The sequence below is a fragment of the Delphinus delphis genome, chromosome 18, assembly GCF_949987515.2.
Source record: "Delphinus delphis chromosome 18, mDelDel1.2, whole genome shotgun sequence".
NCBI lineage: Eukaryota > Metazoa > Chordata > Mammalia > Artiodactyla > Delphinidae > Delphinus > Delphinus delphis.
Window position 1 is genome coordinate 23,468,231 of NC_082700.1, and position 24,187 is coordinate 23,492,417.

Here is a 24,187-nt window from a genome sequence, read left to right on the forward strand (position 1 = left end):
AATACTAAATACAGGTAGGTTGGGCTTGTCTCCATCAGTAGCTTTGAGAGTCAGGCTGGGGGCTTCCCTGGTGGCGCAGTGGTTAAGAGTCCGCCTGCCGATGCAGGGGACACGGGTTTGTGCTCCGGTCCGGGAAGATCCCACATGCCGCGGAGCGGCTGGGCCCGTGAGCCACGGCCGCTGAGCCTGCGCGTCCGGAGCCTGTGCTCCGCAACGGGAGAGGCCACAACAGTGAGAGGCCCGCGTACCGCAAGAAAAAAAAAAAAAAAAAAAGAAAAAAAAAGAGAGTCAGGCTGTTGAAAGGAATGACATGGAGGTTAAAACAGCAGAGGCCCTTGCTGTGGGTGGAAACTACTTGGCTGAAAGCATGAATAAGTTATACTTGTTATTCATGTCAAGGGAAAGCTAAGAGAGAAGGGATGAATATTTGTATCTACCCAGGCGTTATGCGCTGCCACAGGATATTAAAAAATAAAAAGCCGATCCTGAGACTTAAGCTCCTCTTCCTATAGGAGGGAAGAGGAATAGAGGCTCCATTGTTTGGCAGTGCTTTCTTCTGAATATTATATTTCAGATTTGACATTTTCAGCCAATAAAATATTGCTAAGAAGGTTGCTAAGGAATTCTCTAACATAGAACATTTATTACTGGGACCACTGTCCTTGAGCCTGGGGTTATGTTTAAATGTTTTCGATTAAAAGCCTCTGATTTCAAGGCTAGATAATTCTCCCCCTTTTTTCACGGCCCTGTATTGTCTGGGTACTTGTCGGCTACACATGTTGGCCATAGATGGACCACAGAACTATTCCTAAGACGAAAGATTCCAGTGTGATATTGTCACACTTAATCAGATTAGATATTGCAGAATAAAATCTTTTACAAACTGTTTTTTCTTTTCAAACCTTTCCTGATAGTTTTGTAAGAGAGATTCATGGAACTTGGAAAATTCTCTATGAAGCTTCTCTTAGCAAAGTGTTAGCACAGAAACCCTTTTTGCCACTTGAGATCCTATCCTTTAAGCCTCAACTTGCTATTCTTCTCTGAAATTTTCTACTCCTCTGGGGTCTCACTGACTCCCCTCCACCTTGCATCTCTGACTACTTCCATCATCCCACTTTGAGGCTTGTTTGAGTATCCTTGTGGTCTGCTCTGGTGGTTTTATGAATTGTTCCTAATTAAAGTGTAAGCTCTGTTAAGGGGGTTGGTGTCTGTTTTTTTGTATCTCCCTTCATGCCTTATAAGCCCCTAACATAACAAGTCCATAATGGGTGCTTGGCTAAGTAGATTTACTTTGTTTGGAAGTCTATCAAGAGGCCGAAGTTAAGGACAGTCATATTTTATGTTTTCTACATTGAGCTGAATACTTAGCTCCAGACACCCACCTGGTTTAAGTCAAAAGTGCTTGGTTTGAGTCTCAGCACTATTGCTTAATTAACCTCATGATCTTTGGCATATGATTTAACGTCTGTGTCTTTATCAATGATTTATTAATCCCTCAATTCCCTTTTAGTCCAAATGTTTGAAGACAGCTTGATTGATCTACAGCACTGGTTCTCAAAGTGTGGTCCCCAGATCAAGAGTATCATCATCATCTGGGAACTGTTAAAAATGCAAGTTATAGATGCCCCCCCGTCCCATACCTACTGAATCAGAAACTCAACATTTTACAAGCCCTCCAAGTGATTCTGATGCATGCTAAAGTTTAAGAACTACTGATTTGCAGTGTAGTCAAATCCCTGGTATGGTAAGAAGCTCCGTACCACAATGTTAACGGACATTGATGATTCTGCAGTCATTTCATGGTTGGCATTTAAATCCAGTATCTCGTTTCATCTTTAAGGCTCTGAAGAATGGCTCACTATTGCATCATACTCAAGTTTGCAGGTACTAGCCACAGAACTGCAGCTCCTAAGCTTCTATAAAGTGTGGACAATTGAGGAGTGAAAAATCTTTCTGAGGGTGAACAAAGAATATGCAATGGACAGGGAATTAATTTCCAGCGGCAGCCTCCTAATTTTGTATTCATCCCATTGTACGCATGCTAGGCTACACATGCAACGTCTGCTGATATACGTTAGGTAATTGGGCATCCAGCAGCCCTGTTTGCATGCAGAGGTGGTTGCACACCTCCCATGTACAACTTGGAAATTAAAGCCCAGTTTGAAGCTGGCTGAAGGCTTACTGCTAGGAAAATGAGATAAGGAAGAAATGGCTTCTGTTAATCAGCGCTTTTGACCTCTACTGTTCAATCTTTGCTAATTTGTCCTTTGAAACTGTATGTTCCGTGTTGGACAAAGACTTCTAAGAGTATCTGGGATTTTTTAAAAAAAGACCTACATTTATAAGCTGATTGTATTTATCCGTAACATTTCCCCTCACTGTACCTACATGTACACTGCAGTCTTGCTGTGCTTATACTTCTGCTCTATGAAGTATTCATACTTCTGTGGGACTACATGTATCATCACAGAGCCACCCCCCAGCACAGACTCATGGACTGGGTCTCTGGCATCCTTTCATTTCAATTCAGCCCACATTCATCAAGCAGCTACTTTGTGCCAGGGGCTGGGCCTATATGGATCCCTCAAGCACCGTTTCTGCCTTCAAAAGCTCACAATATTGTAACAACTTCTTGCACCTTAGTGGTGAATATTTTTGCTTAAGTGAAGTCTTCCCTGGTCCCCACTCCTCCCCCCCCCCCCCAGAGAATTGAAGTGACTCCTTCTCTGAACTCCTGATTATGCTCGACCTGTGTCCCCAGGAGAATGAGGGGCCCAGCGGACCCCTGCCTAGAAGTCAAAGCCCCAAAACACAAGACTTTGGTCATGTGGCCACTCAGATGGGTCATCAGGAGGAGGTGGCTGCATTGCAGATGGCCCCCTACGCCCAGTGTGTGGGAGCCAAAAATGTGTGAGTGTTTCCTGTACTCCTGTAGTGGGTGACATGGAAGAGAATGCCAGTCATCTCAAAGGGATGTGCCCATGAGCGCCACCTGGAGGCACAGAGGATCCCTACAAAGACAGTTTACCAAGAGCTGACCCTGAAGAAGTCACTTGTCATTCTCCATCAACTGCTTTATATTTCCATATGTGGCCGTGTGCACTTGTTTTAGTTTACCAGATAGATTGTAGCTCCTGGAGAACACACCTGGGTCTTAAAAGGAATATTATCTTTCCTAGTACCTATTTGATGGTGATGATCATAAACACAGTATATTATCAGCAAGAAGGTATGGTGCTTTATATGCATTAATAATTTCTCGTGACAATCCATTTTTTTTCTCTTCATTCTAGCACAGGTGCATATACCTTGATAGCACCAAATGAAAAACGAAGAAATGAGATGCAGCGGAGTATGTATATTATTTACCATTCAAAATACTTCTCACTTTTCTTTCTTTTTGTTTTTAAACTACAGTTTTTGTTACTTTATTCATAATTTTTTAAAAAATTTATTTTTGGCTGTGTTGGGTCTTCATTGCTGCACGTGGGCTTTCTCTAGTTGCGGCGAGCAGGGGTTACGCTTCGTTGCGGTGTGCGGGTTTTTCACCACGGTGGCTTCTCTTGTCACGGAGCATGGGCTCTAGGCACACGGGCTTCAGTAGTTGTGGCTCACGGGCTTAGTTGCTCCCCAGCATGTGGGATCTTCCCAGACCAGGGCTCGAACCCGTGTCCCCTGCATTGGCAGGTGGATTCTTAAGCACTGTGCCACCAGGGAAGCCCAACTTTGGCAGTTTTAATTATACCTTTTAAAATTATTCTATTTTAGTGCTTCTAAATTTGTTTCTCTGTGTTAATAGCAGAGCTCATTGCACGGTTATAAATCTGAGGTTTCTGTTGGGCTTAAACAGTTTCACACCTATCAAGTTCCTGTAAAATTCGGCTCACTGCAGATGTCCTTACAGGACTTGGAACACTTTTGAAAGAGACAAGTCATATATGAAATAGATTATAAAATAATCTGTCTCTTTCTAGACCTGTCCCATTCCTTTTTTATAAATTTTTATTTTTGTCTGCGTTGGGTCTTTGTTGCTGTGCGTGGGCTTTCTCTACTTGCAGTGAGCTGGGGCTACTATTTGTTGCGGTTCCTGGGCTTCTCATTGGGTGGCTTCTCTTGTTGCAGAGCACGGGCTCTAGGTGTGGGCTTCAGTAGTTGTGGCACATGGGCTTAGTAGTTGTGGCTCACGGTCTCTAGAGCTCAGGCTCAGTAGTTGTGGCACATGGGCTTAGTTGCTCCACAGCATATGGGATCTTCCTGGACCAGGGCTCGAACCCGTGTCCGTTGCATTGGCAGGCGGATTCTTAACCACTGCACCACCAGGGAAGTCCCTGTCCCATTCCTTCTTAATGGAATTTTTTTTTCAGTCTCTGTGTTCCCATAATTTTGTAACTACCAGAGTCTACCCTCAGCTGTTTTTATTCGTGACTTCACTTTCCTTCTTTAGATTATAAGCTCTTTGAGGGCAGGGGCTACATCTTACTTGTTTTTGTGCTCCTTGTACCTAGTGGGCATATAGCATGCTTAACTGAAGTTGTACAGTAGAATAAATGCTGCCCTTTAAAGTTACAGTATTATACCTTAGAGTTGGAAGGAGAACTAAAGTTCATTTAATTCACAAAGAAGTTCTGAGGCTTGTTCAAGTCAACTGTAGGGCTAGCACTGAGATTCTGTGCTCTCCTATCTTGATCTTAATAGGAAATTTAATTTTGTAATGACCAATGGACATAAGGGCACAGCAGGAAAACAGCTCTATAAAGGTCTCCACTGGACAGGTAGGCCCCTGGGTGGTCCATCGGAGTCTGTGCAGAGTATGACAATCACAGCTATGCTAACACAGTGACTGTGGGCACTGCCTGCAGGTGACCAACGGAATCCCAAAGATTCTGGCATTTTACAAGTTTTTGATTTAAATAGCTAACAGGAATTTAAGCCTCAGTGCAGTCTGGATTTTTGAGATGTTTCAGAAAGTTTTTTTCCCTCTAATAATTAAAAAATATTATAAATGGACGTTTGAAATAATCACTTCTAATGAGATTCGGGCATACATTGGAAGAACAGAACTAGTATCTCTGGCGCCCCCTGCTGCCAGTCAGTGTATATCTGGGGAATGAGCACTGCTCTACATGGAGTAGGCTCAGCCTAGTGGTTCCAAGTGCCAGGAATCTGAGAGGCCTCGTTCCTCATGGTTACATTAAGCTTGGGGAATATTTAAAATAAAGTGAATACGGGCGTTAGAATTTTATGGGGATTTGTGTTTACTGTGTGTGAAAAGTTCTTATTGACACATGAATGTTTTGCACACACTCTCTATAGGAAACTTTTAACATTAAATGATATAGGGTTTGAAAAATGCCAGAGTGGGAGGAAAAACAACTTCTTTATTTAGTAGGAGTTCAGGTTGTTTTCAATTTTTTAAAAAAATTTATTTATTTTTGGCTACGTTGGGTCTTTGTTGCTGCGCGCGGACATTCTTTAGTTGCGGTGAGCGGGGGCTACGAGCGGGGGCTACTCTTCGTTGTGGTGTGCGGGCTTCTCATTTCAGTGGCTTCTCTTGTTGCGGAGCACGGGCTCTAGGCGCAAGGGCTCTAGGTGCATGGGCTTCAGTAGTTGTGGCGCACGGGCTTAGTTGCTCCGTGGCACGTGGGATCTTCCCGGACCAGGGCTTGAACCCATGTCCCCTGCATTGGCAGGTGGATTCTTAACCCCTGCACCACCAGGGAAGCCCCTGTTTTCAAATTTGAACCTTCTGTGCAGACTCTTGGAGAGAAAGTGCCTTAGGGTGACTCCAAGGGGTTAGGACTAGGTGGGTGGTATCTTCCTTTCCTGGATATCTCGTCCACTCATGCTTGCATGTAGTTAATTGTCCATCTGATGGTGGTTTGTTATGCTTTCAAGGGAGCATTTCCCTTTTCATGCTCTAATAATTGATGAGTTGATATTTCTCACCTGGCTTAGTGGCTGCAAAAGAGCTGGAGGACCTGAAGAGGTGGAAGGAGCAACAAAGGACGAAGCCCATTAACCTGGCACCCATGCAGCTAGGTAAGCCAGCAAGCCAGTTGCTTGAATGCGGAAGGACAGGGCCACCCAAGTATCCTGTTAGCACCTTGCCCACATCTGTCTTTCAATGTACGTTATAGGTCATTGGACCATTGTGCTGCTTGAAATGGAATGCGTTTAATGTCGAAACATGCACGTAAAGTCAAAAGTATGCAGGTATACTGTTGTTTCTGATTTTCTGCAAGTAGCAAACGGATGATGCCACAGTTATGCGGGAGTAAAAGGATGGCTTAATTGCCAAATAATTTAGAGCCTCTTAGTTGATCAGCTCTGAAGAAATCTTACCTGGGGCGCTGCATATGCCCTGTCGTAGCTTTTGTTCCCATCCTGATTCGTGCTATCACAAGTATATTAATCATGGCAGTTAACTGGTTATGGGAAAAAGAATGGATGGAGGGTCAATTCCAACACTAAGATGCGAATGGGCTGGGGACACAGGGTGGGTATAAAGAGAACATCGCCTGTGTTTTAATTCGTAAATAGAGACTTTTGGGCCTCTGGAACACGTGGCAGTGTGATGAATTGTCTGCGCTGCCTTTGCCTGGTGTTTGAATAATTCAACAGGGAAGCCCTCTAATGGGAATCATTCACATCTCCCCTTTTCTCTTCCAGAAGCAGCTGAGAGCTTAAAGGGCTAGACACACGGTTCCCACAGATTTAGTTCACACAAATGTGTTGTGAGTCAGAGGCCACTTACTCTCACAGTGTTTTTTATCTATTTATTTATTTTTTGGCTGCGCTGTGTGGCATGCGGGATCTTAGTTTCCCTACCAGGAATTGAACCCACACCCCCTGCAGTGGAAGTGCAGAGTCTTAACCACTGGACTGCCAGGGAAGTCCCTCATAGTAGTTGTCAAGAAGTATTTTTTCCAAGATGTAGGTAAAAATAACCTAATTTGGTAATCATTTAGTGAGTGCAAGTAATAGTATTATCATCATCATCCCACTGTATTTCATGAGAGGGGTTAATCTCGTGTCACCTTTTTGCTGAGTAAGCTGCATTTGAGGGGTGCATCCTGGAGACAGCTTTGTCCTTCCTAGCTGGCCCCCTCACACCAGCTATGTGGGTCTACTTTTTCTTATGTTCTTTGGATGAAATTAGATTTTTTTTGGTATTTCTCAAATAATAAAGTTGTCCAGCTAATTCTAGGCATAAAAACAGTGTCATTTCAGTAATTAAGTTTAGTCCTAAATACTGATCAAAACTCTGTTACTGATAGAGATTAAAGCTTCTTCCTTGCTGCAGCCCAGGTCTATTTTGGATTGAAAGTGCGCAAAGGAAATGGGGTGTGGCTGAATTTTTCACTATTGACTCCACTGTTCCCACATTCTGACCCCTCATGGGTCAAAGTGAGAAGGAGAGGTTAGGGTCCATAGTGCACCGATCCCAGTTTCTTCAAGTTTTGGTGTGTGTTTACTGTGCATCTCACCCCTGGGGTTCTTGGAGTTCTTCAGAGTCCCTCCTTGCCTGCCAGCCATCTCTCACCTGGACTTCCTTGATAGATATGATACTTTTTCCCGCTGGCAGTGCTTGGCTTCACCGCTGCCTCTTGGTAGCTGGACTATCTTTGTAGAGCTCCATTGTACCTCTGGGTGGCCCACATGGGCAAGGCCCTTTTTAATTTTTTTGGCCATGCCGTGCGGCATGCAGGATCTTAGTCCCCCAACCAGGGATCGAACCCGCGCCCCCTGCAGTGGAAGTGCAGAGTCTTAACCACTGGACTGCCAGGGAAATCCAGGGCAAGTCCCTTTAAGATGACGTTAGATTGGCATTCTCTTTCATGACAGCCAGATTGGGAGTGCAGGAAACACTTGTGCATTCTTCCCACAAATTCTGGGAATACAGGCCACTTGCCCTGCAGCCATCTTTTCTTTATGACCAGTCTGAGTAGTCACATGAGAATAGCCATGTACCTTTTGGTTCTGACCTTCCTAAGCATGGGTCCACGAGGTCCCTCAGTCTCTTGGGGACACAGATTGAGCCCTTCAAGTGATTTTCATTAAACCTCTCTTACATTGATGTGAAGATTCCTCCTTCCCCAAACACATACACAGAGAAGATGAAATTCACAAAGACATCTTTTCTCTGATTTCTACCTTCCTTTGACCTAGCTAACCTCTTTTATAGACTGAAGGTAGTTGCCAGTTAAGGTTCTCCAAACTGGTTTTCAGTTACACCCTTGCAGATCCTGCCTAGGGAGCCAAGCACTTGCCTTGGGGGTTTGGAGTTGTTGGTGCCTACTGTCTTGGGGCCTTAACCAAAAAAGAGCAGGAGTTCTGCTATATGGTGTACCTAGGAATGGTCAAGGGGGAAGAGGGTAGCGAGTAGAAAAGAATTCTAGAACGTTTTAAAGTTTGAGATGAGTTTTAAAGAAAACCTGCAGATGTTTATAAATCTTTCTCCATTTTTATTTTTTAATTTAATTTTTAAATTTTTTGGCCACGCCATGCGGCATGTGGGATCTTAGTTCCCTGACGAGGGATTGAACCCGTGCCCCCTGCAGTGGAAGCATGGAGTCTTAACCACTGGACTGCCAGGAACGTCCAACTTTCTCCATTTTTAAATTCTCAACTCCTCCTCTATTCCTCTACCCCGTAAAATATTGGAATGGTTCTAGGAGATACTGAAAGTGCCTGTAACATTAGATAAAAGCCTCAATAGCCCTCACTGTTTCTTTCCTTAGGGCCAAGACCAAACAGGTATTATAGAGCTTTTGGGACTCAGAAGTCTCTGTGGTGTCTTTATCTGTTCAATTATAACAACTATGATGAATGCAAATTGTTTTACTGCATCTTCTGTGCAAGTGAATCCTTCAGAGAACTGACAATTTTAGTGACCAATTCACCGGAGAATTATTTCAAAGGAATCTTTAAAATATGCACGCCAAGCTTACATAAACACTGAGAAATCCCTAAACAGTAATTCTTAGATGATTGTCAAATTGCAAGGATTTCTGGCCCCCAGTTATTATAGGTTTAAGAGAGAGCAGACGAATGACCTAACATCCATATTTTTCTCTTGAACACCTAAAGAAAAGAACAATAAATAGTATGGATGGACAATCAATTTTAATTAGAATATTCCCATTGTACTTTTAAAAACTGCGTTATAAAGACTGTATACTCGTCTCACGGCAAGACCTCTGAGGCTTTCCTGAGCTTTCGCTACTTGAATACAGGGCAATAGAGTCAGAAGAAGAAAAACATTGGAAGCATCACTTATCATCATCTTTACTAGGTTAAGGAATGGTCATACTCTAGCAGAAAGAATGTTCTGGAATTTCCAGAGCACTATTTCTTATTATTTAGCATGGACCTTCAGGTGTGATTTCAGTCTAAAGAAAAACTTGAATGCCTACGTGATTGAAAAACCTTAGTAGCACTGTCCTCTTCTTGGGGGAATATGGCCTTATCTTTCTGCCCAGCTCTTTCTCTTTTATGCAATTACTATTGTTTAATGTCTTATTTAAAAAACTGGTTATGTTACCGAACCAAATTTGGGCCTGCTCACCCATGCGCAGTAAAGCCAAGCTACTGACACTGGGCTGTGGTGAAGGGAAGTGCAGTGCAGTGAGGCATCATCAGCCAGGAGTTGGGGACAGCTAGTGCTCAAAAAACCTGAACACCCCGATGGGTCTCAGGAGGGCATTTTTAAAGGCCAGGTGAGGGAGGGGAGTGATCAGCTTGTGCACAATTCTGATTGGTTGACGGTGAGGTAACAGGGCTGGCTGTGTCACAGGGGTTAACATTATCAATCCTTAGGCTCCAGAAGGCTTGGGGGCTGTGTGCTCATGGCCATCACGTGGTTACATCTTCCATTTGATGTTGGTTTTAGCATCTGTAAAACAACTCAGGAAATGTGCATCAGGTACTATTCTCTAGGTACTTCAGGGAGGAGCTAAAGCAGAGGATACAGGAGAGGGGTCTGTCCCGGGAAGAACCCATAGGGTCTTGCTCAGTTACAGTTCCCCCTTTTCTCTGGTACTCCTTAACCTTGAGGAGAACAGGTGTTGGACAAGAAAGGGAGTAACGTTTTGGGTGGAGAGGTTAATCATAAACTCGGCAGAGGAACTCGGTTTCAGTTATGTCCTTATTTCCAGAGGTATGAAAATGTTAAAGAAACTCACGGTGTAGACTTATCATATATTTAATTAGTCTTTGATGGCTGACAATTCAGCTTAACATTCATGTTTCTCCTTCATGACTTTTTTTTCCCTTAGGTGGAAACCAGTCAGAGGTTGAAGTCAGGCAGAGACAACAACTTCAACTGGTACAATCTAAATACCAGAAAAAGGTCAGAATCCATCTCTTTTAGCTTAAATTTGGCAAGAAATTAGAGTACCAGCACTTTGAAAGTAACCATGAAATAACACAGTAACTTTACCAAAAGCATAAAACCTTCAAACAAACTGCAAAAGAAAGTCTCAGAAATCAAAGAAGTCAGGATGTGAGAAGTGAAGGGATAAATACTGCAAATTCTCACCCAAGCTGTCTATCAGTCAGTGAGACCTTTGGTAAAGGGGTTTTTCCCCCCTAGTTTAAGTCTCTACTATGTTTAGAATAGTCAGGTTCCAAGAACATGGATTTGTTTACTCCATTCCAGTCCTGAAAGTACTACAAAAATTTTTAATATTCCAGCAATTTTTTTTTAACAGTGAACTCTGAGTTTTATAATTAGTAAAAATTATCTGCCCTTTCTTCTCTCCAACCTGGTGGAGGTCAGTTGGGGACAGAGGAGACAGAAAGACAGAGACCAAGGAAGAAACACAAAAAATTTCATGGGCAACAGATGTGTCCTGACCATCCTCTGTGATCTAAGTAGCTTGAAGAACCAACCTATAATAATGGCGTGCTATAGCACAAAAAATACTGTAATTTGCCTTTCATCATAATTTTTTTTTAACATCTTTATTGGAGTATAACTGCTTTACAATGGTGTGTTAGTTTCTGCTTTATAACAAAGTGAATCAGCTATACATATACATATATCCCCATATCTCTTCCCTCTTGCCACTTCCTCCCTCCCACTCTCCCTATCCCAACCTCTAGGTGGTCACAAAGCACCAAGCTGATCTCCCTGTGCTATGCCGCTGCTTCCCACTAGCTATCGATTTTACATTTGGTAGTGTATATATGTTCATGCCACTCTCTCACTTTGTCCCATCTTACCCTTCCCCCTCCCCGTATCCTCAAGTCCATTCTCCAGTAGGTCTGCATCTTTATTCCCATGTTAAACCTAGGTTCTTCATGGCCATTTTTTTTTTTAGATTCCATATATATGTGTTAGCATACGGTATTTTTTTTTCTCTTTCTGACTTACTTCACTCTGTATGACAGACTCTAGGTCCATCCACCTCACTACAAATAACTCAATTTCATTTCTTTTTATGGCTGAGTAATATTCCATTGTATATATGTGCCACATCTTTTTTTTTTTTTTTAACATCTTTATTGGGGTATAATTGCTTTACAATGGTGTGTTAGTTTCTGCTTTATAACAAAGTGAATCAGTTATACATATACATATGTTCCCATATCTCTTCCCTCTTGCGTCTCCCTCCCTCCCACCCTCCCTATCCCACCCCTCCAGGCTGTCACAAAGCACCGAGCCAATATCCCTGTGCCATGCGGCTGCTTCCCACTAGCTATCTACCTTACTACGTTTGTTAGTGTGTATATGTCCATGACTCTCTCTCGCCCCGTCACAGCTCACCCTTCCCCCTCCCCATAACCTCAAGTCCGTTCTCTAGGAGGTCTGCGTCTTTATTCCTGCCTTACCCCTAGGTTCTTCGTGACATTTTTTTTTTTTCTTAAATTCCATATATATGTGTTAGCATACGGTATTTGTCTTTTTCTTTCTGACTTACTTCACTGTGTATGACAGACTCTAGGTCTATCCACCTCATTACAAATAGCTCAATTTCGTTTCTTTTTATGGCTGAGTAATATTCCATTGTATATATGTGCCACATCTTCTTTATCCATTCATCTGCTGATGGACACTTAGGTTGCTTCCATGTCCTGGCTATGGTAAATAGAGCTGCAATGAATATTGTGGGACATGACTCTTTTTGAATTATGGTTTTCTCAGGGTATATGCCCAGTAGTGGGATTGCTGGGTCGTATGGTAGTTCTATTTTTAGTTTTTTTGTTTGTTTGTTTTGCTCTTTTGCGGTAGGTGGGCTTCTCACCGTTGTGGCCTCTCCCGTTGTGGAGCACAGGCTCTGGACGCGCAGGCTCAGCGGCCATGGCTCACGGGCCTAGCCGCTCTGTGGCATGTGGGATCTTCCCGGACCGGGGAACGAACCAGTGTCCCCTGTATCTGCAGGCGGACTTTTAACCACTGCGCCACCAGGGAAGCCCTATTTTTAGTTTTTTAAGGAACCTCCATACTGTTCTCCACCGTGGCTGTATCAATTTACATTCCCACCAACAGTGCAAGAGGGTACCCTTTTCTCCATACCCTCTCCAGCATTTATTGTTTGTAGATTTTTTGATGATGGCTATTCTGACTGGTGTGAGATGATATCTCATTGTAGATTTGATTTGCATTTCTCTAATGATTAATGATGTTGAGCATTCTTTCTTGTGTTTGTTGGCAATCTGTATATTTTCTTTGGAGAAATATCTATTGAGGTCTTCTGCCCATTTTTGGATTGAGTTGTTTGTTTTTTTGATATTGAGCTGCATGAGCTGCTTGTAAATTTTGGAGATTAATCCTTTGTCAGTTGCTTCATTTGCAAATATTTTCTCCCATTCTGAGGGTTGTCTTTTCATCTTGTTTATGATTTCCTTTGCTGTGCAAAAGCTTTGAAGTTTCATTAGGTTCCATTTGTTTATTTTTATCTCCGTTTCTCTAGGAGGTGGGTCAAAAAGGATCTTGCTGTGATTTATGTCATAGAGTGTTCTGCCTATGTTTTCCTCTAAGAGTTTGATAGTGTCTGGCCTTACATTTAGGTCTTTAATCCATTTTGAGTTTATTTTTGTGTATGGTGTTAGGGAGTGTTCTAATTTAATTCTTTTACTTGTAGCTGTCCAGTTTTCCCAGCACCACTTACTGAAGAGGCTGACTTTTCTCCATTGTATATTCTTGCCTCCTTTATCAAGGATAAGGTGACCATATGTGCGTGGGTTTATCTTTGGGCTTTCTATCCTGTTCCATTGATCTATATTTCTGTTTTTGTGACAGCACCATACTGTCTGGATTACTGTAGCTTTGTAGTATAGTCTGAAGTCCGGAGCCTGATTCCTCCAGTTCCATTTTTCTTTTTCAAGATTGCTTTGGCTATTCGGGGTCTTTTGTGTTTCTATATAAATTTTGAAATTTTTTGTTCTAGTTCTGTGAAAAATGCCAGTGGTAGTTTGATAGGGATTGCATTGAATCTGTAGATTGCTTTGGGTAGTATAGTCATTTTCACAATGTTGATTCTTCCAATCTAAGAACATGGTATGTCTCTCCATCTATTTGTATCATCTTTAATTTCTTTCATCAGTGTCTTATAATTTTCTGCATACAGGTCTTTTGTCTCCGAAGGTAGGTTTATTCCTAGGTATTTTATTCTTTTTGTTGCAGTGGTAAATGGGAGTGTTTTCTTGATTTCACTTTCAGATTTTTCATCATTAGTGTATAGGAATGCAGGAGATTACTGTGCATTAATTTTGTATCCTGCTACTTTACCAAATTCATTGATTAGCTCTAGTAGTTTTCTGGTAGCATCTTTAGGATTCTCTATGTGTAGTATCATGTCATCTGCAAACAGTGACAGCTTACTTCTTCTTTTCCAATTTGGATTCCTTTTATTTCTTTTTCTTCTCTGATTGCTGTGGCTAAAACTTCCAAAACTATGTTGAATAATAGTGGTGAGAGTGGGCAACCTTTTCTTGTTCCTGATTTTAGAGGAAATGGTTTCAGTTCTTCACGATCGAGAACGATCCGTGGCATGTGGGTTTGTCATATATGGCCTTTATTATGTTGAGGTAAGTTCCCTCTATGACTGCTTTCTGGAGGTTTTTTTCATAATTGGGTGTTGAATTTTGTCGAAAGCTTTCACTGCATATATTGAGATGATCATATGGTTTTTCTCCTCAGTTTGTTAATATGGTGTATCACATTGATTGACTTGACGTATACTGAAGAATCCTTGCATTCCTGGGATAAACCCCAGTTGATCATGGTGTGTGATCCTTTTAATGTGCTGTTGGAGTCTGTTTGCAAGTATTTTGTTGAGGATTTTTGCATGTATGTTTATCAGTGATATTGGCCTGTAGTTTTCTTTCTTTGTGACATCTTTGTCTGGCTTAGGTATCAGCGTAATGGTGGCCTCGTAGAATGAGTTTGGGAGTGTTTGTACCTCTACTATATTTTGGAAGAGTTTGAGAAGGATAGGTTTTAGCTCTTCTGTAAATGTTTGATAGAATTCGCCTGTGAAGCTGTCTGGTCCTGGGCTTTTGTTTCTTGGAAGATTTTTAATCATAGTTTTAATTTCAGTGCTTGTGATTGGTCTGTTCATATTTTCTATTTCTTCCTGGTTCAGTCTCAGAAGGTTGTGCATTTCTAAGAATTTGTCCATTTCTTCCAGGTTGTCCATTTTATTGGCATAGGGTTGCTTGTAGTAATCTCTCATAATCCTTTTTATTTCTTCAGTGTCAGTTGTTACTTCTCCTTTTTCATTTCTAATTCTATTGATTTGACTCTTCTTCCTTTTTTTCTTGATGAGTCTGGCTAATGGTTTATCAATTTTATCTTCACAAAGAACCAGCTTTTAGTTTTATTGATCTTTGCTATTGTTTCCTTCATTTCTTTTTCATTTATTTCTGATCTGATCTTTATGATTTCTTTCCTTCTGCTAACTTTGGGGTGTTTTTGTTTTTCTTTCTCTAATTGCTTTAGGTGTACGGTTAGGTTGTTTATTTGAGATGTTTCTTCTTTCTTAAGCTAGGCTTGTATTGCTATAAACTTCCCTCTTAGAACTGCTTTTGCTGCATCCCATAGGTTTTGGGTCTTCATTGTCATTTGTTTCTAGGTATTTTTTGATTTACTCTTTGATTTCTTCAGTGATCACTTGGTTATTATATAGTGTATTGTTTAGCCTCCATGTGTTTGTATTTTTTAGAGTTTTTTCTGTAATTGACATCTAGTCACATAGCGTTGTGGTCGGAAAAGATACTTGATACGATTTCAATTTTCATAAATTTACCAAGGCTTGATTTGTGACCCAAGATATGGTCTATCCTGGAGAATGTTCCATGAGCACTTGAGAAGAAAGTGTATTCTGTTGTTTTTGGATGGAATATCCTATAAATATCAATTTAGTCCATCTTGTTTAATGTATCATTTAAAGCTTGTGTTTCCTTATTTATTTTCATTTTGGATGATCTGTCCATTGGTGAAAGTGGGGTGTTAAAGTCCCCTACTATGATTGTGTTACTGTTGATTTCACCTTTTATGTCTGTTAGTATTTGCCTTATGTACTGTGGTGCTCCTATGTTGGGTGCATAAATACTTAAAATTGTTATATCTTCTTCTTGGATTGATCCCTTCATCATCATGTAGTGTCCTTCTTTGTCTCTTGTAATAGTCACTGTTTTAAAGTCTATTTTGTCTGATATGAGAATTGCTTCTCTAGCTTTCTTTTGATTTCCATTTGCATGGAATACCTTTTTCCATCTCCTCACTTTCAGTCTTATGTGTCCCTAGGTCTGAAGTGGGTCTCTTGTAGACAGCATATATACGGGTCTTGTTTTTGTATCCATTCAGCCAGTCTGTGTCTTTTGGTTGGAGCATTTAATGCATTTACATTTAAGGTCGTTATCGATATGTATGTTCCTATTACCATTTTCTTAATTGTTTTGGGTTTGTTATTGTAGGTCTTTTCTTTTCTTTCTTGTGTTTCCTGCCTAGAGAAGTTCCTTTAGCATTTGTTGTCAACCTGGTTTGGTGGTGCTGAATTCTCTTAGCTTTTGCTCGTCTGTAAAGGTTTTAATTTCTCTGTCAAATCTGAATGAGATGCTTGCTGCGTATAGTAATCCTGGTTGTAGGTTTTTCCCCTTCATCACTTTAAGTATGTCCTGCCAGTTCCTTCTGGCTTGCAGAGTTTCTACTGAAAGATCAGTTGTTAACCTTATGGGGATTCCCTTGTATGTTATTTTTCCCGTGCTGCTTTTAATATTTTTTCTTTGTATTTAATTTTTGATAGTTTAATTAATATGTGTCTTGGTGTGTTTCTCCTTGGATTTATCCTGTATGGGACTCTCTGTGCTTCCTGGACTTGATTAACTATTTCCTTTCCCATATTAGCGAAGTTTTCAACTATAATCTCTTCAAATATTTTCTCAGTCCCTTTCTTTCTTTTTGTCTTCTTCTTCTGGGACCCCTATCATTCGAATGTTGGTGCATTTAATGTCTCAGAGACCATCTCAGAGACCGTCCTCAATTGTTTTCATTTTTCTTCTTTATTCTGCTCTGCAGTAGTTATTTCTACTATTTTATCTTCCAGGTCACTTATCTGTTTTTCTGCCTCAGTTATTCTGCTATTGATCCCTTCTAGAGAATTTTAATTTCATTTACTGTGTTGTTCATCACTGTTTGTTTTCTCTTTAGTTCTTCTAGGTCCTTGTTAAACGTTTCTTGTATTTTCTCCATTCTATTTCCAAGATTTTGCATCATCTTTACTATCATTATTCTGAATTCTTTTTCAGGTAGACTGCCTATTTCCTCTTCATTTGTTAGGTCTGCTGGGTTTTTACCTTGCTCCTTCGTCTGTTGTGTGTTTCTCTTTCTTCTGCTTTTGCTTATATTACTGTGTTTGGGGTCTCCTTTTTGCAGGCTGCAGGTTCGTAGTTCCTGTTGGTTTTGGTGTCTGTCCCCCAGTGGCTATGGTTGGTTCAGTGGGTTGTGTAGGCTTCCTGGTAGAGGGGACTGGTGCCTGTGTTCTGGTGTATGAGGTTGGATCTTGTCTTTCTGGTGGGCAGCACCACGTCTGGTGGTGTGTTTTGGGGTGTCTGTAACCTCATTATGATTTTAGGCAGCCTCTCTGCTAATGGGTGGGGTTGTGTTCCTGTCTTGCTAGTTGTTTGGCATAGGGTGTCCAGCACTGTAGCTTGCTGGTCATTCAGTGAAGCTGGGTCTTGGTGTTGAGATGGAGATCTGTGGGAGATTTTCGCCATTTGATATTATGTGGAGCTGGGAGGTCTCTTGTGGACCAATATCCTGAAGTTGGCTCTCTCACCTCAGAGGCACAGCCCTGACACCTGGCTGGAGCACCAAGAGCCTGTCATCCACACGGCTCAGAATAAAAGGGAGAAAAAGAAAGAGAAAGAAAGAAGGAAAGAAAGAAGAAGATAAAATAAAATTAAAAGTTATTAAAATAAAAAATAAAAAAAAAATTAAAAATATATTTTTTAATGTAATAAAAAGAAAGAAGGAAGAGAGCAACCTAACCAAAACACAAATCCACCAATAATAAGAAGTGCTAAAAACTATACTATATATATAAAAAAAAAAAAGATGGAGAGACCGAACCCTAGGACAAATGGTAAAAGCAAAGCTCTACAGACAAAATCACACACAGAAGCATACACATACATGCTCACAAAAAGAGGAAAAGGGGGAAAAAAAATGTATCGTTGCTCCCAAAGCCCACCTCCTGAATTTGGGATGATTCGTTGTCTATTCATGTATTCCACAGATGCAGGGTACATCAAGTTGATTGTGGAGCTTTAATCCGCTGCTCCTGAGGCTTCTGCGAGAGATATCCCTTTCTCTTCTTTGTTCTCCCAGGGGCTCAGCTTTGGATTTGGCCCCGCCTCTGTGTGTAGGTCGCCTGAGGGCGTCTGTTCTTTGCTCAGACAGGACAGGGTTAAAGGAGCAGCTGATTCGGGGTCTCTGGCTCACTCAGGCCGCAGGGGAGGGAGGGGCATGGAGTACGGGGCGAGCCTGCGGTGGCAGAGGCCCGCCTTCTCCAGGGGAAGTTGTCCCTGAATCCTGGGACCTTGGCAGTGGCGAGCTGCACAGGCTCCCCGGAAGGGGGTTGTGGATAGTGACCTCTGCTCGCACACAGGCTTCTTGGCGGCGGCAGCAGCGGCCTTAGCGTCTCATGTCTGTCTCTGGGGTCCACGCTTTTAGCCGCGGCTCGCGCCCATCTCTGGAGCTCCTTTAAGCAGCGCTCTTAATCCCCTCTCCTCACGTACGAGGAAACAAAGAGGGAAGAAAAAGTCTCTTGCCTCTTCGGCAGCTCCAGACATCTTCCCGGACTCCCTCCCGGATAGCCGTGGCGCACTAGCCCCTTCAGGCTGTGTTCACGCCGCCAACCCCAGTCCCTCCCTGCAATCCGACCGAAGCCCGAGCCTCAGCTCCCAGCCCCGCCCGCCCCGGCGGGTGAGCAGACAAGCCTCTCGGGCTGGTGAGTGCCAGTCGGCACCTATCCTCTGTGTGGGAATCTCTCCGCTTTGCCCTCTGCACCCCTGTTGCTGCGCTCTCCTCCGTGGCTCCGAAGCTTCCCCCCTCCGCCACCCGCAGTTTCCACCCGCGAAGGGGCTTCTAGTGTGTGGAAACCTTTCCTCCTTCACAGCTCCCTCCCGCTGGTGCAGGTCCCATTCCTATTCATGTCTCTCTTTTTTCTTTTGCCCTACCCAGGTACGTGGGGAGTTTCTTGCCTTTTGGGAGGTCTGAGGTCTTCTGCATTCAGTAGGTGTTCTGTAGGAGTTGTTCCACATGTAGATGTATTTCTGATGTATTTGTGGGGAGGAAGGTGATCTCCATGTCTTACTCTTCTGCCATCTTGAAGCTCTTCCCTTCATCATAATTTTGTGTTCCATTGGTTCAGACTGAAAAATAGTAACTGCTTTTTGTCTTCTGTAATCTCAATACAATTTAGCTTAAAAGAGAAGAATATATAAGAATCAAGAGGGAAGCTGAAGAAGCCGAAATCCAAAAAATGAAGGCAGTTCAGAGACAAAAGGTAAGACATTGGAGAGAATGGTGAGTCAGCATTTACTGAGGGCTTCTGATGTGCCAGGTTGTCTCCTAGACACTGTTCATATATGAAGTGTTTAATCCTCACAAGAGCCTATGAAGTGTATAATATTCTTATTACCCAAGTTTGCAAATGAAACTGACAGCGGTTTAGATAACTTGCCCAAGGACTCATAGCCAGTAAATAGAAGTAGGGTTTGAATCCAGTCTGACTGATCTCAGAGCTAGAGTTCTTTGTCATCACACTCTCTCGCCTCCCAGGTAAGTGATCAAAGGAGTAGCTGTGTATTTGGCCGGAAGTCATAGCAGTTAGTAGCAATGGCCACCAGTGGTACACCATCATATTTATATCCAAATATTGAATTTTCCAGGGTGAGTGTTAAATAGGTGAACATACCTCTCTCACTGATAAAGAAAAAGCATGCATTTACATTTCAGTATTAGTGATATCTATTTCAAACCTCAAACTAATGTTTTTAGTTTTGATACTCTTTCTGGGGCTTGGGGGGAAAAATCTCTTAAAAATGCTCATCTGCTAGAGAAGGAAGAATGTACTGTTCTTCTATCCCCATTACCCCCCCTCCTGCTCCCATCCCCCACAAAGTCCTAAGCTGTAGTAGGTTTTAAGTGTTGGAGGTCTGGGGGCAAGAGGTTGAATCATGATACCTTTGACCAAGTATGACATCTGCTGCAGGTTTAAGTCATGAAAACACAATTCTTTTTCTTGCTGTCTGTATCTCTCTTCATCCTTCTCTTTCTTTTTTTCCTCTTAAAGATTGAGTGTTGGTCAAAATTTAAACCTGGTTACCAAGCAATAGATATTTTTACTAGAGTTAATGAAGCCCAAAGCTGATGGCTTGTGGAATGTGCAAGAGTGTTAGTCTTTTCTTTCCCCGAGGAGCTCTCTACCTGGCTGGGGAGCAAACTAAGTCTTTCTTGCAAGGTGTCCTGTTGTGCTGTGTGACCTTGGACAGGCCCCTACCCCTCTCTGAACTATTCCTGTAAAATGAGTCTGTAAGCCCCACCTCCTTGTCTCTAGGCTGGGAACATGTGTAGATGTAGAGATGCTACATCTGTAGAGATGCTACATCTGTAAAGATGTAGGCTCTGGGGTAGAGATAAGACTGGACTTATACATGAGGAATTGAAATGCTGGAGGTATTAAAAAAAAAAGAGTATAGGCACTTTGTTTACTAAATTTGACTCAGCAGTTCACTTCCAAGTCATCAGCTATTATACCTTCATTGAAAAAATTCTCATAATAACTTTTCAAAGCCTGTCTTTCTCTCTCTTTCTACCTTTCTATTCCTCACTCTTTTCCATTCAACCCCACCCCTGCCCCATTTTTTCCTGCAAAGGAAGGTTCACACTTCAGTCTCGTGATTGTAGAGAAGGTATTCTCTTTATATGGCATAATCATTCTGTATTTCAGGTGCAACTAAGAAAGTCATCAAATTTAATTAAGGGGCTTGCAGATCCTAAAGAATTGTGTTGTAGACTCTTATCCTAAAAGTGATTTATTAGTTGTCATTTAATACCCATAATTAGCTGGCTTGTGGGTCATTTATAGCTCATTTTTTCTTTGGTCAAATTCTGTGTACTATTCAGAAATGTTAGTGGCTGAAACAGTTTTCTTTAACATTGAGTAAAAGCAGCATTCCCTCCCTTTCCAAGTTATACTGTAACACCAGATGTACAGCAATCATTAACTACAGAAATCTTAACTGGGTTGGCTTTTCTAACCTGACAAGTGTAATGATTATTGGTATAAATTTGTCCAAAAGTGAGAGGTAGGGAGAGGGAGTTGCTACGTATAGATCCATCCCATTCAAAATGTGGTCCTTGAACCAGCAGCCTTGATATCACTTATTAGACATATAGAATCTCAAATCCCACCCCAGACCTTCTGAAACAGAACCTGCATTTTAACAAGCTCCCCAGGTGATTCTTGTACACATACCGGCTTGAGGAGCATTAATCTAAATTGCCTTACAAGAGAAGCAGCAGCCCACTCGGGTCCTTCCACAGCTTGATTTCTCTGGCTAATTGGCCCGGACTGCCACCCTGACCTAGCTCTCCCTGTTGTATATAAATCTGTTGCCTTTCATACTAGATGTGAGCCCATTTAATAGCTTGTGTCAGATAAAAGAAAAATGGACATTAGCCACCTAGAAATAGCATACTTCACATTGCCAGTGTGAAAATGGCCAAGGGAAGCGATAATGGCTGTGCTCATGGAACATTTATTCCTTAAAATGCACAGCAAACACACACATGGACACCAGCTTACAAAACACCACTGTCCCCCTCAGGCAAATATCTGCTGTCCAGGAGCTATAAGCCAAGTCGAATCCAAGAGCCTGTTGCCACCCGAGAACCTCTAACTTGGCCTCTTGATCGTAATCCCCCTTGACCTTCAGTTTGTCCTCTCCCAGGAGGGGTCACCAGGGAACACTGGGTCTCTTTCTGATTGGTCACCACCTGTGTGTGGGTGAGGGGAGCGTAAACTGTGCTCCCTGCCAGCACACATGGGTCCTTAATACGCACAGAGGTATGAAAGGCAGCCAGCTCTTTAGCCTCTGACCGTGTCAATGGGATCCAGGAAGAGTTAACCCTGTGGGTTAAGGGGAACTTTGGAGAGGGCACCGGGATGCTTCAGTTAAACTTGTATTCCCTACATTAGAGTATGTTGATGTTACGTATTCTTCCAGTGGTGTACTGGGGCCTCCTTGTCCTGGCTCATGAGAGTGGATTGTTCTGTTTTGTGGGCTAGCCGACTTCGTGTTGGTAGACTGAAACTGAGCATGAGGAGTATTTTCACCACAGAAATCGGTAAATGCTGCAAATCAACCTCCCCTCCTCCTCCCTGCTAGAGCTGGTTGGTAAGCTTATCAGCATGCCACTGCTTTGCCCCGAAAGGGAAGAGGTCCTCCTTTCACTGCCTCTGCCCCCGGCCCTGCCGCATTCCCAAACCAAGCTTCAGAGGGCTTGGCAGCGAGGGCAAGGATTTTATGAATTATCCGGCACATTATGTGTCTGATACTTACTGATTTAAAAATAGATTACGACCCATGTGGTAGGCAGAAAAATGCCCCCTCTCCTCCTCTTCCACATTCTAATCCCTGGAACCTAGGGAGATGTTCTGTCACATGGCAAAGGGGAGCTAAGTTTGCAGGTGGAATTAAGGTTGCTAATCAACTTACTTTCAAGTAGAGAGAGTGTATCCTGCATTATTCAGGTGGGTCCAGTGTTATCATAAGGGTCCTTAACTTGGAAGAGGGAGAGAGACGATTGAGAGCATGAAGAGATAGAGCAGTAGAAAGACAGTCTGCCATTGTTGGCTTGAAGCAGAGAAAAGCCATTGGATAAAAGAGACTAAACCTATGGGTAGGAGCTACAAAACCATAACTATGGTACCCCTAACTTCTACACTGAACAAATAGATGACTGACATCTTAGGATAGCAGAGCATGCAAACAGAAGATGTGATTCTGGAAATAGAGTCCTTATTGTAGGGGTAGAAAGAAGTAAAGACCCTGCCGTAGTCTTTGGAGGGGACTTATATTGCTAGCTACCTAAAAGCCTTGTGGACATAACAGCTGCTACTGGTACTGGAGTCTGCCAATTTCCCTCAACATCAATATATTATTTTAGCCCCGTTAGACCCGTTTTGGACTTCTGACCTCCAGAACTGTAAGATTATTAACAAATTTATGTTGTTTTAAGCTATTAAGTTCATGGTTGTTATAGCAGCAATAGAAAACTAATACAACTCATGTGGTTTTATAGTGTGTTAATTTCTCTTCCTGGAGATCTGTATGGCAGAGTAATAATTTGATTTTTTTCCAGACTTTCATAATGCCCACAAACTTAAAAAATAAAAATCTCCAATTCCATGTCAAAGACCCTCCCCTCCCTCCTGGATTCATCTTATTCTGCCTTTGATCCTCATATGTTTGAAATCATATTATATAGGGCTATATAGTTTACAAATTCTTTTATTAGATTCTCCCAACCTCTTAGGGTATTATAACCTCAGAAAGGGCAAGAAATCAGCTAGGGATCTGAGTGGCAAATGAAGCCTTTCCTTGTTCTTTCCAGTAAACTATAAAGTCATAAAGCTGATGAAGTTATTTGGAGCCCTGGAGGTCACGGTGTATTACGTAGACACTGAGAAGCATCATTAGTTCGTTTTAATGTTATAAAATGAAGTAGGAACTACTTTGTACCTACTTCATTTCCTATTAGCATAGAAAACAAGGTATGCATATTAGATGCAGAGATGCATCCATATACATGTTTTTTTAGGAAAATTAATTAATTTTTGGCTGCTTTGGGTCTTTGTTGCTGTGCGCAGGCTTTCTCTAGTTGCAGCGAGCGGGGCTACTCTTCATTGTGGTTTGCGGGCTTCTCATTGTGGTGACTTCTCTTGTTGTGGAGCATGGCTATAGGCACATGGGCTTCAGTAGCTGTGGCTCATGGGCTTAGTAGTTGTGGCTCTATAGCGCGGGCTCAGTAGTTGTGGTGCACGGGCTTAGTTGCTCCGTGGCATGTGGGATCTTCCCGGACCAGGGCTCGAATCCATGTCCCCTGCATTGGCAGGCGGATTCTTAACCACTGCACCACCAGGGAAGCCCCATATACATGTTTTTAAGAAATCACACTTGTTGCTTATTTCTAGGAAACAAGTACTAGCGAGGGCTAATGGTTTAGGAACGTTTTAAGAATAAAACTCAACATTAAGGAAATTATTTCAATATTGTTTTTATAAACTGGGAAAAGTTTCCATTTCTGAAAACTTTCAAGGAACAAAACAAAACTTTCAAGTATTTCCCAGAAATATGGTTCCTACATCATGTATTTCTTTGTGGATGAACTGGTGTGGGCATTAAGCCTCTGGTTGTTGGAATGCAGTAGGGTCCCATTAATTGACCCCATTAATACATACCATAATTTTGGGATGTTAATGGTATCTCTGAAATGCAGATGTAGTACTAAAAGGGTAAGCTAGGGCTTCCCTGGTGGTGCAGTGGTTGAGAGTCCGCCTGCCGATGCAGGGGACACGGGTTTGCGCCCCGGTCCAGGAAGATCCCACATGCCGCGGAGCGGCTGGGCCCGTGAGCCATGGCCGCTGAGCCTGCGCGTCTGGAGCCTGTG

General features: G+C 42.3%; 1 protein-coding gene across 2 annotated transcripts in view; it reads left to right on the forward strand.

Annotated features, from left to right (window-relative positions):
- The window catches only part of EPSTI1 (epithelial stromal interaction 1), a 98,700-nt gene that overhangs the window by 13,369 nt on the left and 61,144 nt on the right, over positions 1–24,187 (forward strand). For both annotated transcript variants that reach the window (XM_059995502.1, XM_059995501.1), the window contains exons 2-5: positions 3,294–3,352; positions 5,956–6,039; positions 10,278–10,351; positions 18,933–19,016. In XM_059995502.1, the coding sequence (XP_059851485.1) occupies positions 3,294–3,352; positions 5,956–6,039; positions 10,278–10,351; positions 18,933–19,016 (301 nt within the window). The remainder of the gene's footprint in view (positions 1–3,293; positions 3,353–5,955; positions 6,040–10,277; positions 10,352–18,932; positions 19,017–24,187) is intronic.